This window comes from Populus alba, chromosome 14 (assembly GCF_005239225.2).
Source record: "Populus alba chromosome 14, ASM523922v2, whole genome shotgun sequence".
In the NCBI taxonomy this organism is placed as follows: Eukaryota; Viridiplantae; Streptophyta; class Magnoliopsida; order Malpighiales; family Salicaceae; genus Populus; species Populus alba.
In genome coordinates this window covers 7,016,636-7,035,315 of record NC_133297.1, presented here as the reverse complement: position 1 = coordinate 7,035,315, position 18,680 = coordinate 7,016,636, and the positions used below count along the sequence as shown (strand labels likewise).

The 18,680-nt window shown below is 35.3% G+C and overlaps 4 protein-coding genes across 4 annotated transcripts; 2 read left to right on the top strand and 2 right to left on the bottom strand.

Annotated features, from left to right (window-relative positions):
- Positions 1-1,897: 1,897 nt before the first annotated feature.
- Positions 1,898-6,022, bottom strand: LOC118041587 (uncharacterized). Its single transcript, XM_035049013.2, has 11 exons — positions 5,604-6,022; positions 4,785-4,921; positions 4,520-4,693; positions 4,099-4,335; positions 3,893-3,993; positions 3,670-3,742; positions 3,521-3,589; positions 3,163-3,270; positions 2,669-2,794; positions 2,279-2,481; positions 1,898-2,096 (listed from the first exon to the last, which is right to left on the bottom strand). Exons 1-10 carry the CDS (start codon positions 5,938-5,940, stop codon positions 2,287-2,289), a joined length of 1,557 nt encoding a protein of 518 aa, XP_034904904.1. The 5' UTR covers positions 5,941-6,022; the 3' UTR covers positions 1,898-2,096; positions 2,279-2,286.
- A 2,250-nt stretch (positions 6,023-8,272) lies between these two features.
- Positions 8,273-11,908, top strand: LOC118041588 (3-methyl-2-oxobutanoate hydroxymethyltransferase 1, mitochondrial). The gene is made up of 5 exons (XM_035049014.2): positions 8,273-8,874; positions 9,093-9,299; positions 9,373-9,519; positions 11,238-11,291; positions 11,384-11,908. The coding sequence occupies exons 1-5, from the start codon at positions 8,458-8,460 to the stop codon at positions 11,639-11,641; spliced, it is 1,083 nt and encodes a 360-aa protein (XP_034904905.1). The 5' UTR covers positions 8,273-8,457; the 3' UTR covers positions 11,642-11,908.
- Positions 11,909-12,870: 962 nt separating this feature from the next.
- LOC118041589 (uncharacterized) lies at positions 12,871-16,015 on the top strand. Its single transcript, XM_035049015.2, has one exon. It carries the CDS (start codon positions 12,978-12,980, stop codon positions 15,303-15,305), a length of 2,328 nt encoding a protein of 775 aa, XP_034904906.1. The 5' UTR covers positions 12,871-12,977; the 3' UTR covers positions 15,306-16,015.
- A 408-nt stretch (positions 16,016-16,423) lies between these two features.
- Positions 16,424-18,055, bottom strand: LOC118041590 (WRKY transcription factor 22). The gene is made up of 3 exons (XM_035049017.1): positions 17,482-18,055; positions 17,249-17,359; positions 16,424-17,108 (listed from the first exon to the last, which is right to left on the bottom strand). The coding sequence occupies exons 1-3, from the start codon at positions 17,922-17,924 to the stop codon at positions 16,610-16,612; spliced, it is 1,053 nt and encodes a 350-aa protein (XP_034904908.1). The 5' UTR covers positions 17,925-18,055; the 3' UTR covers positions 16,424-16,609.
- Between the last annotated feature and the right edge of the window lie 625 nt (positions 18,056-18,680).

The following is an 18,680-nucleotide window of genomic DNA, read 5'->3' as shown; positions in this document are numbered from 1 at the left end:
CTTCCAAACCATTCCACTCTCCACGCATAGTTTGGTGAACCCAAGAGTTTTGTTTATTTTTCTTCCACACGAAAACCGGACTTCTAGGTTTTCAGTCGTGTGAGAATGTAATTCTTTTGCTATTATTTTTATAGGATTTTGAAACTACCATACTATATAACAAAAAAAAAAAACTATAACATAAGGTAAATTTATATGCCTTGGTGATAGGGTATTTCGCTCTTTTCACACGAAGTCTTAGTTATCAAAGGATTGACAAGAGGTATAAGAGTTTTTTTGTTGTTTTTTTTTAAATATAGTAAAATAATCTAATTATCCTCTCATTCAAAGCCTTAAAACTAACACAAGAGAGTATTTATATCTTTTTATTTTTTAAAATATAATAAAATAGCAAATTCACCCTTTATATTAACAAATTAAACCTTACTTCCAAAAGCCTTTTAGTCTTTTTACTCTAATTGTTTTTATTATTATGGACAGTTTTATCTTTTAATAGAGATTACTTAATATTTTAATATTTAAAAAAGTTGTGGCAGTGGCAATAAAGAGGAAGCCTTGTTGCATCTTTTTTCTATTGGTGCCGCACGTTTTGGCAATGCTAGGGTAGTTTTATTACCACTGACACCCTCTTTTTTTTTTTTTTCCTCTTTAAAAAATTATAAGTTAATTATTTTTTAATTAACATTTTAACTTCAGTCTTTTTATAAAATTTTATTTATTTTTAATTTTTTTAATCTTAATTTATAATATATATATATATATATCTTTTAATTTGATCCTTATTTTTTTAATTTATATTTTTTTCTTGTTCATTTTGTAAAAATTTTATTAGTTTTTAATTTTATTTTTTAATCCAAATTTATGGTATATTATTTTTTTCATTTTAATCCTTATTCTTTTAAAAAAAATTTAATTCTTTTATTGAAATTATTTTTTCTTTTTAGTTTCACCTTCCAATTAAAAATTTATAATTACTCTCTAATTTATTTTTATTTTTATTCTTTTAATTGTTATTTTTTTAATCTTTTTTTGTGGTTGCTTTTTTTTTTTCATGATTTTATTATTTAACGTTTGATTTGTTGGGATTGAGTTTCATTGTGTTTTCCAATATTTTTAAACCTGGCTTAAGGCTCGGGTCACGGGTTTTTCCCGGCTCACCGAGTTTTTAACGGGTCATCTGGGTCAACCCTAATTTTTTTTATAAATCAAAACGATATTATGTTGATAAAAATAAATAAATTAATCAAAGAATTACAATCAAGTTTTGACTTGGTCTTATTAGGTCAACCAAGTTTTTTACCATCTTTATTTTTTTTAAACCCGACCCGGTTACAACACCGGGTTGGTAGAATTTCGAGTCAACCCACCGAACCGGGTTTTCAAAACTATAGTTTTTTCATATATAGTATTTCTGATCCAATAACTTGAATAACGAGTTTAAAAAATTAACATATTGATTTTTTTTTTTTTGAAGTTTCCTGGGTTAAACATTAATTTTTTTTTTAAAAAAATAATTTTATGATTTTCTTCAACATCTATCAAGTTGAGGGGTTAACCTAATGACGCCTTAACATCATTTAAAAAATTTATAATAATAATACGGATCCACATTGTCTAATTCAAAGGGTGTTTGGAAGTGTGATAATGATTGCTTTTTAAATAGCTTTTTGTGCCGAAAAGCATGTCAATAATATTTTTTTATTTTTTTAAAATTTTTTTTATATCAGCACATCAAAACGATCCAGAAAATACAAACCACACTTAATTTTAATAAAAAAAAAATTAAAATTTTATAAAATATAGGTTGGACCGCAGTGCCAGCCTCTCAATCTACTGCAGTAAATTTAAAAGAATTCAAAATAGACTATTAGAAGCATTAACTATGATTCAAATCCAAGTACAACGGTATCGTGTAGAACTTTCTCGGGAGGTGCTCCCTGCCTAACCGGATCCATGTTTGCCGGGACAAGACAACTAGAACTCAGGAGTCAGTACCGTACTATTATTAATTGACGATCAAATTAGTCCAATAAATTAATCAGAAGAAAGAAGATTCGACTCGTCTCTATTATAAACTGGAAGTGGCAAATTCCTCCCTGTAAAGAAAATTTGCATGATTACGTACACGCCTTGCTCAAAATCGACAATATTTTCCAGGAAATGACTGCTTTGGAGCCATCAATGAAAGCACATTATTACTAATTCTAAATTGCAAGTTTTTTTTTTTAAAAAAAGGGTAGATGTACAATTAAGAGAGAAACAAGTGAGGACGAATTACAATGGTTATCAGAACAACGGCTTTCTTCCATTTAACATTCCCAACAAGTGATCAAGAACCTGCCCCCCTCCATCTCTCAGGCCAGAATGCATGTACTCGTTGGTTATCCATAGCCTAATTCCAGCTATCTGAGAAGCTGTCTCCATTGCCAACTTGAAATTAGCATACATATCTTCATAATAAACAGCAGCTGCAACAGGTACCTGCCAGCATTTAAAAAATTAGTAGCCCCCCCGAGGAATAACACTGAAGCTAATTTCTATTAAAAAAAGAGACTAAAAGCGAAAGCTATATCTCGAAGATTGAAATCTTCTCATTTGAGCTCAGTATAACGTGTATGCATTGCAGGCTTATAATGAATCAATAATTATATGGAAGATTAACGGGCACCTTGTTATTATTCAGCACTGCAATGTCATATAGGGGTGGCCAGTCCTTCTTCTCAGCCAATAAATGAGCAGCATCTTTAAATTTCCTCAAGGCATGAACTTCTTCAAACATCCATGGGAACACCATCTGTGGAAGAATTCCTTAAAACAATGTAAGCAAAACAGCAAAAGATGCTGGTTCTATTCGATATCAGTAAACTAAGAAATCACAGTATATTTTTATAAAGATCAAGCATTTGATTCATAAAAGGCATGCAAATGCAAATATATATTTCTAAGGAAGAGGACCGAAAAAGAAAGAAACAAGCATGGCCTCTTACAAATATGTAAATGAGGCTATCATTGGGGGGGGGGGGGGGGTTGTCTAAATGAGCTTTTCTATTTATCTTACTCCAAAAGATCATGCACTTAATATGCTAAAAAGGCTCAATAAGCGATTGTAAAAACTGAAAAAGTTGGTTATCTTTAAAGCATAATATTATAATTTCTTCATACCTCCCCTGTGAAGAATACAGGGCGGCCTTCTTTGACAGCCCTGATTGCATCAAATTTACTGCCATTCTCAGTCCGTATTCTCTGAGCAGACCACCGTGATGAATCACCCTTGAACCAAAAGAAAAGGAGGATTTAGAAACTTGATGGAAAATCTTAAATGAACAAACTATGCATAGGTGCATCTTGTGCACTTTTGAAAGTGGAAATCTACCCAGAAAAGAAGGATTAACTGATTTGCGCTTTTGACATTGCACGGCTTGTTCCATCATTATGGCTGTTCCACTATAATCATGCAAAAGTACAGTAAAATTTACCTACAATAAAAAGAAACTGCTAAAAGAGGAATGGGAAAATCTACCTGACAATAGATGGACTCGTGCAGGAGAGCATAGAGTGGGTTTGTATCAAAATCCAACCAATTCTCAAACTGCAAAAAGAAATAACTTAGGTTGATTCTAAAAAAAATCCACGGATTAGTGATCAACAGAAGATCAGCAATGTTCTCACAGCATTCAAGAAGTAGTAGCTGATTTGCTTACAAAATCCTGGAACTATTACAGGATCCCAAACCCTCTCAAACCTGCAGGTTGTGGAGACAAACAAAGCAAGGGGAAATATGATAAATAAAGGTAGAAGAAAGGGGGAGGGGAAACCTGAAGAATACAAAGTTGCAAGTTCTTTTGGGATAAAATAGTGTTTACACATCCTTCTCAATATATATATGCCTTACATATAGTGCAGACGCTCGAAACCTGAACTGGATCCTAAACCAGAGAGACCAAGAGTTTGCAGTCCTCTTGGGGTTAAGAGCCCCCCTGATGGAAGAAGCACCTGTAAAGATAGGAAAAGAGAGACGAGGAAGAATCACGGCATGATCAACATGTTTTTTTCTTTTCATTAACCAAAGTATAAAAACTGCATGTGCTAGATCATCACCCCGCCTCCTTCAGATTCTGCCAAATACTTCACAACTTCATGAACAATTTCAACATCCTGAGGAAACCTCTTGTAGTACTTTTCATTCTGGTGAATAACCTGAGCGTAGCATGCTCTATAGACAGAATCTGCAGTGCATCCATTTCCTATTGGAGGGATTCCTCCAGTTAGAAGGACCTGTTTTAGCCCTTGTGGCGCAAAGCTCAAGTAGGTTACTGAACAAAAACCACCATAGCTCTAAACCAAAAAATGAACAAGAAGTCAGCAATTCAAGTCACTTTAGTTTCCAGAAGGTAAATGGAACTTTAAAGTAAAAAGACTGAAATCAAGGTGTTCTCGTGAAACAAAAAGCCAGAACAAAAGATGGTCAAGTCCACAGAACAAGAAATGGGAAACCAATAAAGATTAATAGTCTTCATACCTGACCCAAAACCGTCCAAGGTCCAGCTTCAGGAACAAGACAAACTCGGATAAACTCTGCATCATTCACTATATTGTCAGCTCTAAAGTATTTCAAGTATTCAGCAACCTCCTCCGCAGAATTCAATTGCGACATGGATGATGGTGTCAAAGGCGCTGATAAGCCTGTTCCTCGCTGCATGAAAAATACACAGCAGCGTGTACGAGAGGATGAATACAAGCAGTGAAACGGCAGTAAAAGTACAGGAATGTCCAAGAATTCATGCCTGGTCCATCAAAATAACACGAAATTCTTCACAAGCTTTATGTATCCATCCACTGGCTTCAGTTGGCCGTGGGCACTCAAAGCCCGGCCCCCCTTGTAGATATAATAGGTATGGCAGTAGTTGTTCTTCTTTCCCAACTACAGCATACATTCTGAATGCATAAGTGAAAGTAATAGTACATGTACTAAAATGAAAACAAAAAAGTAGATAATCTAATCTAAGATAAATGCAAATCGTAAATGATTATTACATATTAACCCATGCAGTTCAACAACCAAATCTTTGTTGAGTTAATGAATTGCGCGGAACATAAAAAAAAATTGCATGGACAATATCTGCTATAACTAGAGATCGCACAGCTTGCCTATCAAGAAACGGTGTCATGGCAGGAGATTTGCAGTGATGTAGTGTTTCTAAATAGTCTCATGTATTCTTGCACGCGTCTAACAATAAGAATTTCCATTATTGAACACCTGGATATCTGATCCAAAGATCAATTTTGCAATTGAAACTGGCAGCAAGGATATCCAGATTTTCCCACAAAAAGATGCAAGTGAAACTGAATTTAAGCATACAAACTACGACAATACCATTCATTTTAACAAAATGTTTTCATTATTGTTTTCTTCCAGAAATCAATGCAAGCAACATGATCATGTTTTCCAATCCAGTACAAGTACTATCTGGTTTAGTTGATTTCAGTGCTTTAGCACTTAAGGATTTGTAAACTTGTATAGATTATAGATACATCTCAAATAAATCTAATTAAGATAAGTTCAATTTTAATAATTTTTCTAATTGAGATTAGTCTTTAGGTACCGGAAACGACTTCGCGAGCGAAAACGGAGATTTTAGGAGAAGCATTGCGATCGATGGAATAATCGAGAGGGACAGTGAACCGGTGGTCCCGAAGGCGGAGGCCCGGCACCGAGTACCACGTTCCGTATATGTGATCCGGCATAGAATCGGAGGCGGAGTTAGTTTCAGACATGGCAGCGAAGGTACGGAATGAGATCCGGAGAGAGTGGAAAAGGGGAATTTTATTGACTGGATGAGGAACAGCACGAGGAGATAAGGCAAAGGAGGAAGTGAAATGGAGTACTGGTTTTATCAACGAGGGTGGCGCGTAATTGAACAGCATTTTGCAGGACTGCATCGGAGGTGATTTGTTGTGTAAGGACACGTGTGACAACAAGAGCTATGATGGAGTTGAAGGGAGTCAAACAGATATTTTGGTTGATCTGAGACGTTGGATGAAGAGAGCCTCAAGCGAGGGTCAAAACGTCATCTGTTCGATGAAACTGTATGGATATGCGGGTCCGATTGAATGTTTTAAAATGTCGTGCCAACGTTACATATGCGCGTGCAATACACGCTCGACGAGAATGTATCGTTAAAATTTAAATATTTTTTATTAAATATTATTTTTATATATTTTTAGATATATAATGATATTAAAAATAATTTTAAAAAAATAAAATATATATATTTTTAAATATTTCTAAATAAATTTAAATCCCGTCACAATTTCAAACCAGCATTAAAACGTTTACCTATTCTTTTTATTTTAATACTTAATTTGGGTTTTTTTTAATTATCATTATAACTCCATGAGCCATCATTCAACATGAAATACTAACTATGGGCATCAAAATTTTCATCCTTACACGCAATAGTCCAATATCAAAAACCATTTTCAAACTTAAATCAAATTCTTTTTTTATTAAATGTAAAAAGAAATAACAATTTTTATTTTTTTATGGACTTTATGCATGGGATTGTGTTTTTATTTTATTGCTTGTAAAGAATTATATTTTTTTTATCAAACAACCCCAGTCGTTTAAGTAAAACCTTAAAACTACTTATATGCAGGTATTTATATTATTACCACTAGGGAAAAAGAAGACAACCGACTGTCAGCAATGTATTTATTTTCTTAACATGATCAATTTTTCAACTACTACTAATTATATTGGCTATGTATATTTCCAAGCCAACTTTTACCGATCCTGGTTAAATTTCTCGTTGATCAAGTCCTTGATAGGATTTCTTACCGAATCTCGAGGGTAAATTAAATGATATAAAAGGTCTCCTTTCTTACTTTACTTTTTTTAGTTTAAAATGAAAATTAATATTTAAAGGAATTTATTTTTATGAATATACCTGAAAGAATTTTTTAAATCTTTTTGGAAAAAAACATAATCTTGAATATTAAATAACACATAAAGCAGTTATCAATCTAGATCTTTTCCTTTCATAATACTTGATATACATTGTATCATTTTAAAAAATAAATCAAACTAAAACAAATCTTATCTTGCTCGATATCTTTGATCATTTTTATTTCTCATCCAAATTCATATCAAAATGTTTCAAAATTACTATAATTACTCTATCCCAGATAAAAATTTGACAAAACTAAAATGTAATTTTATTATCCAATAAAGAGATTTTATCTAAAGAAAAAAATTTAAAATCCTAGATAAATGATTATTATTTTTTTATTAACATTTGTATTGCTTGACAAAAAAAAATATCATTGATGTGTATAATATATATATATATATATATTTTATATTTGCATTTTTTATAGGGTCGAGTAGAACAAGAAAGATTTTAGATCTCATTAACTTTTACAGCATTAACTTATTAGATGGACGGATATGTGAAGAACTCTGGCTTGACAAGCATGATTTAAGTTATAAAACTATTGAGATTTAGATGATAAAAATATACATTTTAATGTTAAAGAATAAGCTTGATGAAAATGATCATCCACTAAAATATCTAGTTGATAACTTTCTCATGTGCCATTGTCAAATGATTTTTTTTTTGTTTACATGTGATGGTGAATATGATGTTTGATTTATACTTATTTCATGTCAATTTTTTTTGTAATATTATAATTTTTTGTCTGTGTTGAATTACTTCAGGTTAAATTTTATATTTGATCCCGACTTTTAACTATTTAGTAATATTTTAAAATTTAAAATTATATTTAGATTAATAATATTATGTTTGTATTGTATAATATATAGTTAATTTATTTTTAAATTTAAACTTGAATCATGTATGTTAATTAATATTTTGAATTTTTGATATATATATATAGTTAAAATTCTAAAACAGAATGCTAAAATACTCTGAAACTAAAATTTATTATTCTAATAGTAATAAAAAATAACACCAACAATAATAAAATCGACAAACTCAGCATAAAGTGATCCAAAGATACATTTCATTGTTGAATAAAAGAAAAGGAAAAATCCTCAACTGTAACCATATTCATGTTAAACCTGGGTTCTCTCTCGAATTTAATCTTACCACCATCCACCAACAAATAAATATTTTCCAAAACCTAATTCGAATTTCCTAGCACGTGCTATGCTCCTAGGTTCTCTTTATTCTTTTAAGACATGCCAGTATATACTATACCAAAAGAGAGTGGCCTTCACGAGCGCTGAAAGGCACGTGTGGATAACAATGCCAACCATGGAAGAAAGCAACTCAAAATCGGACTACTCTACCAACTCGGTGCAGGTGGCGCAGCCAAAATGCACCACCCTCCCCCACTAACCCCTCCCTCCATAAATAAACCTACAAATTCAATCAAAATTTCTCGTCATTCACACATCCCATCTCTCGCTACCTCTCACTCCCTATCACTCAAAAAATGGGTTTACTCACTTACCTCACCAAATCCTCCTCCACTCTCAAACCCACAACTCTTCTCCGCCACCTCCGCTTCATGAGCAACGTCCCTGAAAACACCGTCTACGGCGGACCGAAGCCACAAAACCCACACCAAAGAGTAACACTAACCCATTTAAAGCAAAAACACAAAAAGGGTGACCCGATTACTGTTGTGACTGCCTACGACTACCCTTCTGCGGTCCACTTAGACACAGCAGGTATCGATGTTTGTTTAGTTGGTGACTCCGCTTCTATGGTTGTTCACGGCCATGACACCACTCTCCCTATCTCTCTTGACGAGATGCTTGTTCATTGCCGTGCTGTTGCTCGTGGCGCCAAAAGGCCGCTTCTCGTAGGTGACTTGCCCTTTGGGACTTACGAGTCTAGTTCTAACCAGGTGCCCATTGGAATTCTCAAGCTAAAATGTTGCTCTCTCTTGTTGTTTATCTTAATTGTAAATTTTATATTTTAAAAGTTATGAAATAGTAGAATGTTCATGTATGAAGTTTTCTTGGGGGTTCATTGTGGGGGAGAGGATTTTGCGTTGTCTTGAATGTGAATATTTTGAAGTGAGGAATTGGTTGGTGATGTTGAGTGAGATTGGATTATGAGCAGGCAGTTGATACGGCAGTTCGGATTTTGAAGGAAGGAGGGATGGATGCGATTAAATTGGAAGGAGGATCGCCATCGAGAATTACTGCGGCTAAAGCAATTGTTGAGGCTGGAATTGCTGTTATGGGACATGTAGGACTTACTCCTCAGGCTATTAGTGTTCTTGGAGGATTCAGGCCTCAAGGGAAAAACATTGCCAGTGCTGTAAAGGTATGTTGATTATGTGTTTTGTTTACGAGACTGTTTGTTTTTGTGTTGTGTTGAATTTGTTTATGTTGCACAGGTTGTAGAAACTGCACTGGCTTTGCAAGAAGCAGGATGTTTCTCGGTAGTTTTAGAATGCGTGCCTGCTCCCGTGGCAGCTGCAGCAACTTCTGCTCTTAAAATCCCAACCATTGGCATTGGGGCAGGACCTTTTTGCAGTGGCCAGGTTTATCATATAGACTCTTGATTTCTTTGTTTGATCCTTTGATAAAGATGTTTGCATGTTATGTTTCAAATTAGACTGTAGAATGGGGGTGATCACCACTATAAGTTTATTCTTATGATCAAATAATTTGATTATCTTAGTGATTTTCCTACACTGTTGCTAGTCTAGAGGAGGTAAGCGAGGCAGTGCAATTTTGAACTCAAGCTTTTAAAGCATGCTACCTTCTATGTTGACCAGAAGCAATATTAGCATATTACACTTAAAAAAGAAGAGGTTTGGGTGATGATAAATATGTCATACTAGAAAGCTTATGAGCTATGGTTTTCCCAAGTAATGCAAGTTAGTTTTGATCATTAATATAGGAATGTGAAGATTTCATTGGGTTTTATACTCCAAAGACAAAGGCCCAAAAGTGCTTGGTTCTAGGATTTCAATCTTGTTAAACAGGGCACAGGCCTTTTTTAATGTCCTGGTTGTCTCTGATGACGCTAGAGAAGATATTTTCAATGGCATTACATGAACAAGAGTTCTAAAACTTACAATGTGAGTGAAAGTTCGTGTGTTTAGGTACACCAAATAATTACTATAAGAACTTTACCGTTAACTTGATTATACTGTACTATCTATCAGCTCATGGGAATCTCTTACTTATGACCATTGCCAGATACAATCATTTAGTTATCGTTTTCAAGTACCCATGAATAACTAGAACCCCTAGGATAGCAATCCCGAAACTCACAACGAAGTAGATAAACAAGCCAAGAAAACTGAAATTCAGGTTTGGATAGAATTCTTGACCTAAAAATAACCATGTACCTAAGAATCAAATGCATTGAAATTTGAACTTGGACTTGTTGATTATAGAGAATCAAGAATCCAAAGTATGTGAAGATGCCATAAGATTAGTTATACCTTGACAAGTCAAAGTTGGAATAAACTTGTGTGTTGAATCATGCAAAACACAAGTTTATTCAAAATATCGCAGCAGCTGAATTTTGCTGCAAAAATAAAACCATATATAGTACTGTTAAATAATCCTACAGGACTATTATTAGGCGCAAACTAATGAGTCCAAGCTAATAATCAGCTAACACAAGCCTAATGCTTAAAACAGTTTTAAAACATTGATTTTTAAGCTAAAACAAACTAAAACTAAAACATAAGCCCTAAATCAAATGTATATATCCAAATAATAAAATAAAACAACAAATAAAACCTTAAAATAATTTAGATCAATACAAAAAATAATTCAGCCTAAAAATAATCTATCATTAAATACTTTAGTTCTCATTTCCTTGTATAACTAGGATAAATAAGAAATCTTTGTAAAAAAAGGATTTTGGAACACAAGGAATCTTTACCTCATTTGAAAACTATGTTGCAGTCCATTAAAGATCCTTGTAGAACTAGAAAATTCTTAAAAATAAGCTGCTAAATATCCTTATATTATGAGGAAAAGAATCATCTCCAAAATATAACAAATAACAAAATTCATATTGTTTTTTCTGACCTGTATTGCAAGATCTTATCAAACAATATGTCTAGAACAATATGTCTAGCAATTACTAGTAAAATTTCAGTTTGATCCAACAGTCATATCAAGAGTTATGCTTGATAGCTTAAAACTAGTAAGCAAACACAATTACACTAAAGTCTGAATTTTCATTTTCAATTTTTTCTTGGATCGTAGCATGATTTGTATCTAATCGTTCATGCAGGTGCTAGTTTACCATGATCTATTGGGAATGATGCAACATCCACATCATGCCAAGGTTAATCCCATAATTGCCACCCTGGTTTGTTGATTTCATTCGCATAGCTAACGTTCTGTATGCTGAGATAGGGATTATTTTACCTGTTACAGGTTACTCCCAAGTTCTGTAAGCAGTATGCTCATGTTGGAGATGTCATCAACAAAGCTCTGGTTGAATACAAGGAAGAGGTGGCAAACGGTTCGTTCCCTGGTCCTGCCCACAGTCCATATAAAATTAGTGAAACTGAGATAAATGGTTTCGTGAGCGAATTGCAAAAGTTAGGTTTGGACAAGGCAGCAGCTTCAACAGCTGCAGCAGCTGAGAAAATTAAAATGTCTGTATCAAGTAATGGTCCAGCAAATGATTGAATACTGGTTACTCCGGCAGATGTGTTCCTTGCTCGGCCTCCCCCCCTTTTCTGACCAGAAAGAAGAGTGAAATAACGGAAGACCAGTCTGGTGGTGCGTCTTTGAAAGCTAAGCCAGAAATTGCATCAGTTGAGACATTCGAAATCGAGATACATTTGGAAGGAAAATTGTTGTGGTAGAAATAATTGCATATTTTTTCCTTTTTTTTTTTTCTCGACTAAAAATCAATAGAAATTAAAATATATCTTGAAATTGGATTCGGAGCTATTTGAAAGTGTCACGTGATTTAACCGAACTGGTTGGAAGGATAGAAATCTCAACGTAATATATATATGGCTATGCATAGCTCCTTATTAGGTAGCTAGATAGCAGGAATGTTAGCAGTTTCGTGTTGGAACGTGCGTAGCGGACTAGTTTGCAGGACTTCGGTTAAATTGTCTTTTATTTAAAAGATATATTAAAATAATATTTTTCAAAAAATATTTTTAAATATTAAATTTTAAAATAAAGAACAAATTTTTAAATTTTGAGATTATTTACTGAACAGACTCATGACATAAATGACCATAAACTTCAACAAAATACAACTGTTTCGATTATGTTTGTTCGTGTTTTTTTTCCTTAAAATTAAGTTGTGGTGAAACTCAAGGGATTTTGCTGATAAAGATAAAGACCGGTCTAAATCAGAATCCGCAGCAATATTATGAGTTTAAAAATGTTTTTTTTTTTAAATAAATTATTACCAAATACTTAAACAAAATTATAATTATTTCGATTATGTTTGTTCGTGTTTTTTATTTGAAAAAAAAAATTGTAATGATTATTTTTTAAAAAATATTTTTAAAAAATATATTTTTTATTTTTTTAAAATTATTTTAAGCATTAATATATTAAAATAATTTAAAAATAAAAAAAATAATTTTCAAACGATGCCTTAACTGATTTTTTTTTTTTTTGTTAAAAAGTGTATACTTGCAAGAAAAGCCAGCGTTGTTTACCGATGATGGGATCGAAATTCGAAAGAGCATCATTTATTGAGTCTGAATGAAGGTTCTGTTTGGTATAATTGTTCAACTATATTTTTTTAAAATGTTTTTTTTTTAATAGTTATAAATTATTTTTTATATACTTTTAGATTATATAAATATTAAAAATAATAAAAAATATTATTTTAATATATTTTTAAAAACAAAAACTTTAAAAAGTAATTTCTATCCGTCTTCCAGAAAGTACATAACTGCCTTTTGCGTTCCCTCCTGAAAGACCTTGAAACTACGCAAGGAAAGCTCCCAAGCCCCTCCTAAAAATAAAATCACTACTTCTTCCCCATCTCAAAATGAGCATCATAACAGTTTCAGCATCAAAGCACTCAAACCTCCTCCGCCTCCTCACATCCCACACTTTCCTCCGCCGCCTTTCCACCGAACCTCCAGAACCACAACCACCGCCACAACAAAAAACTAGCAACCATAACTCAATCATAACCGAAGCCCTACAACTCCTTCAAACACCAGGAAATGAATGGAACACCACTCAACTCAATCAACTCCTCTTCCCCGACTCTCCTCCTTCCTCCTCTTCTCCTCGCCTTTTCTATCAAATCACCCGCCGCTTACCTTCCTCATCTCAAGCCCTCAAATTCCTCAATTACCTCCAAAACAACTCCCCTTCTTCACCAGACACCCAATCTCTACTCTCCTATACTTTCCAGGCCATTTTCGAGCTCGCTTTTTGTGAACCCGAGTCAAATGCTAATCTATCCAGGCTTTACAAAACCTCGAAAGAGTTGAATATTCCTCTCACCGTCAATGCTGCGTCGTTTCTCCTTCGCGCCTATGGAAGGAGTGAGTTGGTGGAGGAATCTTTCATTCTCTTCAATGATCTTGACCCATCTGTTAAAACTACCTATCTTCGTAATGTTTGGCTCAGTATTTTGTTGAGGTCCGGGCGTGTTAAAGATGCATTGAAGGTGATCGATGAAATGTTTGAGTCAAATGAAGACTCTAATTGTCGTCCCAACGATGCTACAGGGGATGTTCTGTTTTCGTTTTTGTTGAAGAGAGAAAGAAATGGAGAAATTTTGAGTGAAGATGAGATTGTTAACCTGGTGTTGAAGTTCGGCGACCATGGGGTTCTTATTAGTTCGTTTTGGATGGGTCGATTGATTACCAGGCTGTGTCGGAATCGGAAGACTAATAGAGCTTGGGATCTTTTTACTGAAATGATAAAACTAGGGGCTGTTTTGGAATCTGCTACTTGCAATTCATTATTGACAGGATTGGCAAGAGAGGGCAATTTTAATAGAATGAATGAACTAATGGCAAAGATGGTGGAAATGGATATTCAGCCGAATGTTGTTACTTTTGGGATTCTTATTAATCATATGTGCAAGTTTAGGAGAGTCGATGATGCGTTGGAGGTTCTTGAAAAGATGAGTGGTGGTAAAGAGAGTGGTGGCATAAGTGTTTCGGTTGAACCGGATGTTGTTATTTATAATACGTTGATTGATGGACTTTGTAAAGTTGGAAGGCAACAAGAAGGATTGGGTTTAATGGAAAGAATGAGATCACAGAAGGGGTGCGCTCCTGATACCATTACATACAATTGCTTGATCGATGGGTTTTGTAAAGCTGGTGAGATAGAGAAGGGAAAGGAGCTGTTTGATGAGATGAATAAAGAGGGTGTTGCACCAAATGTCGTCACGGTTAATACTTTGGTTGGTGGCATGTGTAGAACTGGGAGAGTCAGTAGTGCAGTTGACTTCTTTGTTGAGGCGCAAAGGAGAGGTATGAAAGGTGATGCTGTTACTTATACAGCTTTGATCAATGCTTTCTGTAATGTGAACAATTTTGAGAAGGCAATGGAACTCTTCAATGAAATGTTGAAAAGTGGATGCTTTCCAGATGCAATTGTCTACTACACCTTGATCTCTGGTTTTAGCCAAGCTGGAAGGATGGCTGATGCCAGTTTTGTCTTGGCAGAGTTGAAAGAGCTTGGGATCCGCCCTGATACAGTGTGCTATAATACTTTGATTGGTGGGTTTTGCAGGACGAACAAGTTTCATAGAGTTTTTGAGATGCTCAAGGAAATGGAGGAAGCTGGATTGAAACCCGATACTATCACATATAACACTTTGATTGCTTATGCCAGCAAAACTGGGGATTTAAAGTTTGCTCAGAAAGTGATGAGAAAGATGATCAAGGCCGGTGTGGTGCCCACTGTCGCTACATATGGTGCTCTAATAAATGCATATTGCTTAAATGGAAATGTTAATGAAGCCATGGAGATTTTCAAAGACATGAAAGCTGCATCGAAGGTTCCACCAAACACTGTGATATACAACATCCTAATCGACTCTTTGTGCAAGAATAATAAAGTGAAATCTGCTGTTTCCTTGATGGAAGATATGAAAATTAGGGGGGTGACGCCAAATACCACCACATACAATGCCATATTCAAAGGCCTTAGAGACGAGAAAGATTTGGAAAAGGTCTTTGAATTCATGGATAGAATGATTGAGCATGCTTGCAATCCTGATTATATAACCATGGAGATCCTCACAGAGTGGCTCTCTGCAGTTGGTGAAATAGAGAGGTTGAAAAAATTTGTTGCGGGATGTGAGGTTTCTGGTTCCTCTGCACAAAAGGCTTCTGCTAGGACGTGATTCCTGAAAACATGTGTGCTGTCCCGATAAGTTAGCAATGTTTAGGAGAGACCAGGAGTCCAGTTTTCCGTCTGTAATGGTTTCTCTCTCCATGTTGCTATATTTGTTGGGGCTTCCAGCCGGACTTGTTCTAGAGAACCACATTCTCCTGAGGTGTATCAATACAAGCGTGCTAGTACCACAACATCATCTAATTGATGGTGGATTCCTTCCTCTCATTTTGAAGAATGGGAAAAGGGAGATTGGTATAATTGCGATGCTTGTCACAGTTAAATTGCATTTAGATATTTGCTTGCTGAAAGTCATACACTGTTGAATCTCTAGACAAAGGGTTGAATTTCGTGCCAAAATTGATTCCAAAATTATAATAAGCTTAGCATAACTTAGTATGTCTTGTCAGGGTAAGTGATTTGCATGGTTGAACTGTTTTGCCGGACAATCATCTAGTGAAACATGTCTGAAAGGAGATTTTTTAATCTTTTTATCATCTTGACTTGTGTTAGCAACCGGAGAAGGGCTGGCTTATGTTTAGGAGCCGAGCGAGCTAGTGGCGTGAACGAATCCATTGGAAAATAATGAGATGGAAGAGGATCATGAATCTTATGACATCCTATAAGCCAGCTGAACTCTACAAGACCAATGGTTTGTCCAACCTTTCAGTTAAGCACAATGTTTTAATCCCAATTAACTGTCATTTATTTGTTTTTCTCGTTTGGCTCGACTCTGCGAAAATCTGTCGGTTGGAAAGTTGTCAAAATAACCACCTCATCGAGAAATTTTAGTACTCATTTTACTTTCTATGGCCATGATTTGGATCTCCCTGAGAAACCAAAGAGATGTCAACCATGTATGTTCAAGTCCTCGAGGCTGCCGTACACGTATTGTGGATGCTGCCTGATTCAATTGAAGAGGCAATATGCCATGGGGCTAGGGTAAGACACCCAGAGGCCACGGATATCTTTATCCTTATCTCTTCCAAACATGAGATTTGCCAGTAATAACACGACAATTAACAAGAATTCATCTCAACCGAAGTTCTCACCCTCGTAAATAATTAAATGCCTTAACACAGCAAAAGCAAAAGGCGGACAAATGAATAGACTAATTTACTAACAGTCTAAAGATCAACAAAAGGAATAAACTCTTTACTTTTCACCCGCAGCATTCACTTCACAGGCACAAGGCATTGATGCCTTTGAGATTCTACATCTAGCTAAATGATACAAGTAACCGAAAAGAAAAAAAGCAAAGAAAATAAAAGAAAAGCATAAGACCGATGTCAGAGATGCCATTCTCAACTAATGTCAAATACTTTCGGCTGCCGTGGCAGCATTGTTCGCAAGCCAGGGCTGACCAAAACTTGCTGGAAAATGATCAGGGAAGTAATCTCCGGTGGCAGGACCAACAAACTCCTCTAAACCCGCAAAGAAATCGTCACTAACAGCTATATCTGAGAACCCACCAATCTCATCTTCATCATCATCCTCCGTTATATCTTTATCTTCTCTGCTTAATTCCGTGTTTGAAGTACTTTGAGCTAATAGCTCATCTTCCAGAGAAGTTGCTGGAGATGAGCAAGTGGGTTTGGCTGGTGATGATGGTTTGCTAGGATCATTAGCTTTGCCAGTTTGAGGTGTTGAGGTCTTCTGACGGGTGCTGCCTGCTAGAGAGTTTCTGTGAGTAGGAGCAGGGTGGTTGTGCTCAGCTGTGTAGGTCACTATGAACATTCCCGGGTCGGATCTGTTTCTTTCCACTTGTTTCCGGGCCAAACACCCTTTTGAGCTGCTGCATCTGTAATAGCCCCTGTTATTCATTGAACAAACCAGAGTTTAATCAATTAGAAATAGAAAATTTACAAGTTTTGACTTGATACCAAACCGAGAATACCAAAATAAAAGGCGGGCTTTGATTCAATTCAAGATGGATGCATGATATGTTGTTACCTTGGATAAGGAGAGCCTTTGATAGGCTTCTGCCCATATTTTCGCCATGCCCACACATCTGAAGAGAGAGCCGCAGCTGGTACTTGGCATACTTTCTTTAACTGGTTCTTTCTGTGACAAAACAAAAATACACAAATGAAGTATATATTAGCGAAAGAGTTTGTCTTTCTTTGATGATTATCTACCAAATCAAATTCTTTTCCTTGCTGTAAGTGAGAAGTTAGCAGATTTACCTTCTTTTGGATCGAGGTGTGTGAGAATTTGCACTACTTGTCACAGAACCAGTATGAAACTGCTTAGGCTGTGACTGTTTTTGTTGTTGCTGTGGCTGTTCCTTGGTAAAACTGGTAAAAGAAGAAAAAGAAGAGAGGGGTGTGCAGGCTTGTGGAGAATAAATGGGCTGCTGAGATTTGGGAAAGAATGGCTTGTAAAGCTCATGCAATTCTCCAATAGCATTTCTTGTTTCGAAGGGATCTGGATGAGAGAAAAGATGGCCAACTTGCTCACTTCCAAAACCAGAAAAGCAAGAATATTGAGGATAACAATCTGATCTATAGCCACTAGCAGTGCTGTTGCTGTTGATGGTGGTGGTGGTGGTGGTGGTTGTAGAAGTGGTGGAGGTGGAGGAGGTGCAGCCTCGGACCACAGCATGAAGATCCCAATCAATATCCTCCATGGCTTCAGAGACAAGGTCTGTGAATCTGTACCTTCCTTCTGCAACTGATGTTATAGGGAGGAGACAAAAGAAGGCGCTGACTTTTTAAGAGAGAGAGAGGGAGAGAGAGAGAGAGAGGTTACGGGGTGTAATGAGTAGGGAAACAATAATATATAGCGAAAGAGAGAGAGAGTATGGCAATTTGGCATCTCAATGTTTATCTTGTCCTTTCCTTTCTTTCTTTTTTTCTCTTTAGACAAGCTGAAAACCAGTTTTGGTTTTTTGGGGTTGACTTGGTAAAATGTCAAAGGGTTACGTGGGGTTTGGTTTGGTTGGGTTGGATTGGATTGGGTTGGGCTGGGTTATGACTTGGGTGGCTCCGCCTTTTGATGAGTGGTGGAAAGTCCACACGGTTGTGTATTTAAATGGAGGTTTGTGAATTACCGACAAAATAGAAAATTAAGTGGAAGCCAGTTATTGGGCGAGTGCTCCAATTTAAGTTTTTCTCGTCACTCCGTGGTGGAATTTACTTTTCCCTTTAAAAGAAATGTTGTGGGCTCTTTTTTCTTTCTATAATTAACAAATCTTATGTGTGATTCTTACTGTATTGTAATTTCATAATCTTTTTTAGAAGTGTTTTTTTTTTTAAAAATATATTAAAATAATTTTATTTTTATTTTTGATATCAGCAAATAAAAATCATTGAAAAACACCAATATTTTTTTAAGTAAAATACTTTTAAAATACATCTAAAAACAAAAATTACACAATTATAAG

What these genes read in the sequence shown, in the direction of transcription:
- LOC118041587 (XM_035049013.2), bottom strand. Translation starts at nt 5,940, where the DNA reads ATGCAGTCCTGCAAAATGCTGTTCAATTACGCGCCACCCTCGTTGATA. An exon ending in GTGTTATTTTGATGGACCAG is followed by an intron (nt 4,694 to 4,784) that starts GCATGAATTCTT and finishes TTTTTCATGCAG; the next exon opens with CGAGGAACAGGCTTATCAGC. An exon ending in GCTACTACTTCTTGAATGCT is followed by an intron (nt 3,590 to 3,669) that starts GTGAGAACATTG and finishes TTCTTTTTGCAG; the next exon opens with TTTGAGAATTGGTTGGATTT.
- LOC118041588 (XM_035049014.2), top strand. Translation starts at nt 8,458, where the DNA reads ATGGGTTTACTCACTTACCTCACCAAATCCTCCTCCACTCTCAAACCC. An exon ending in ACGAGTCTAGTTCTAACCAG is followed by an intron (nt 8,875 to 9,092) that starts GTGCCCATTGGA and finishes GATTATGAGCAG; the next exon opens with GCAGTTGATACGGCAGTTCG. An exon ending in ACATTGCCAGTGCTGTAAAG is followed by an intron (nt 9,300 to 9,372) that starts GTATGTTGATTA and finishes TATGTTGCACAG; the next exon opens with GTTGTAGAAACTGCACTGGC.
- LOC118041589 (XM_035049015.2), top strand. Translation starts at nt 12,978, where the DNA reads ATGAGCATCATAACAGTTTCAGCATCAAAGCACTCAAACCTCCTCCGC.
- LOC118041590 (XM_035049017.1), bottom strand. Translation starts at nt 17,924, where the DNA reads ATGGAGGATATTGATTGGGATCTTCATGCTGTGGTCCGAGGCTGCACC. An exon ending in ACACCTCGATCCAAAAGAAG is followed by an intron (nt 17,360 to 17,481) that starts GTAAATCTGCTA and finishes GTTTTGTCACAG; the next exon opens with AAAGAACCAGTTAAAGAAAG. An exon ending in AAAGGCTCTCCTTATCCAAG is followed by an intron (nt 17,109 to 17,248) that starts GTAACAACATAT and finishes AATGAATAACAG; the next exon opens with GGGCTATTACAGATGCAGCA.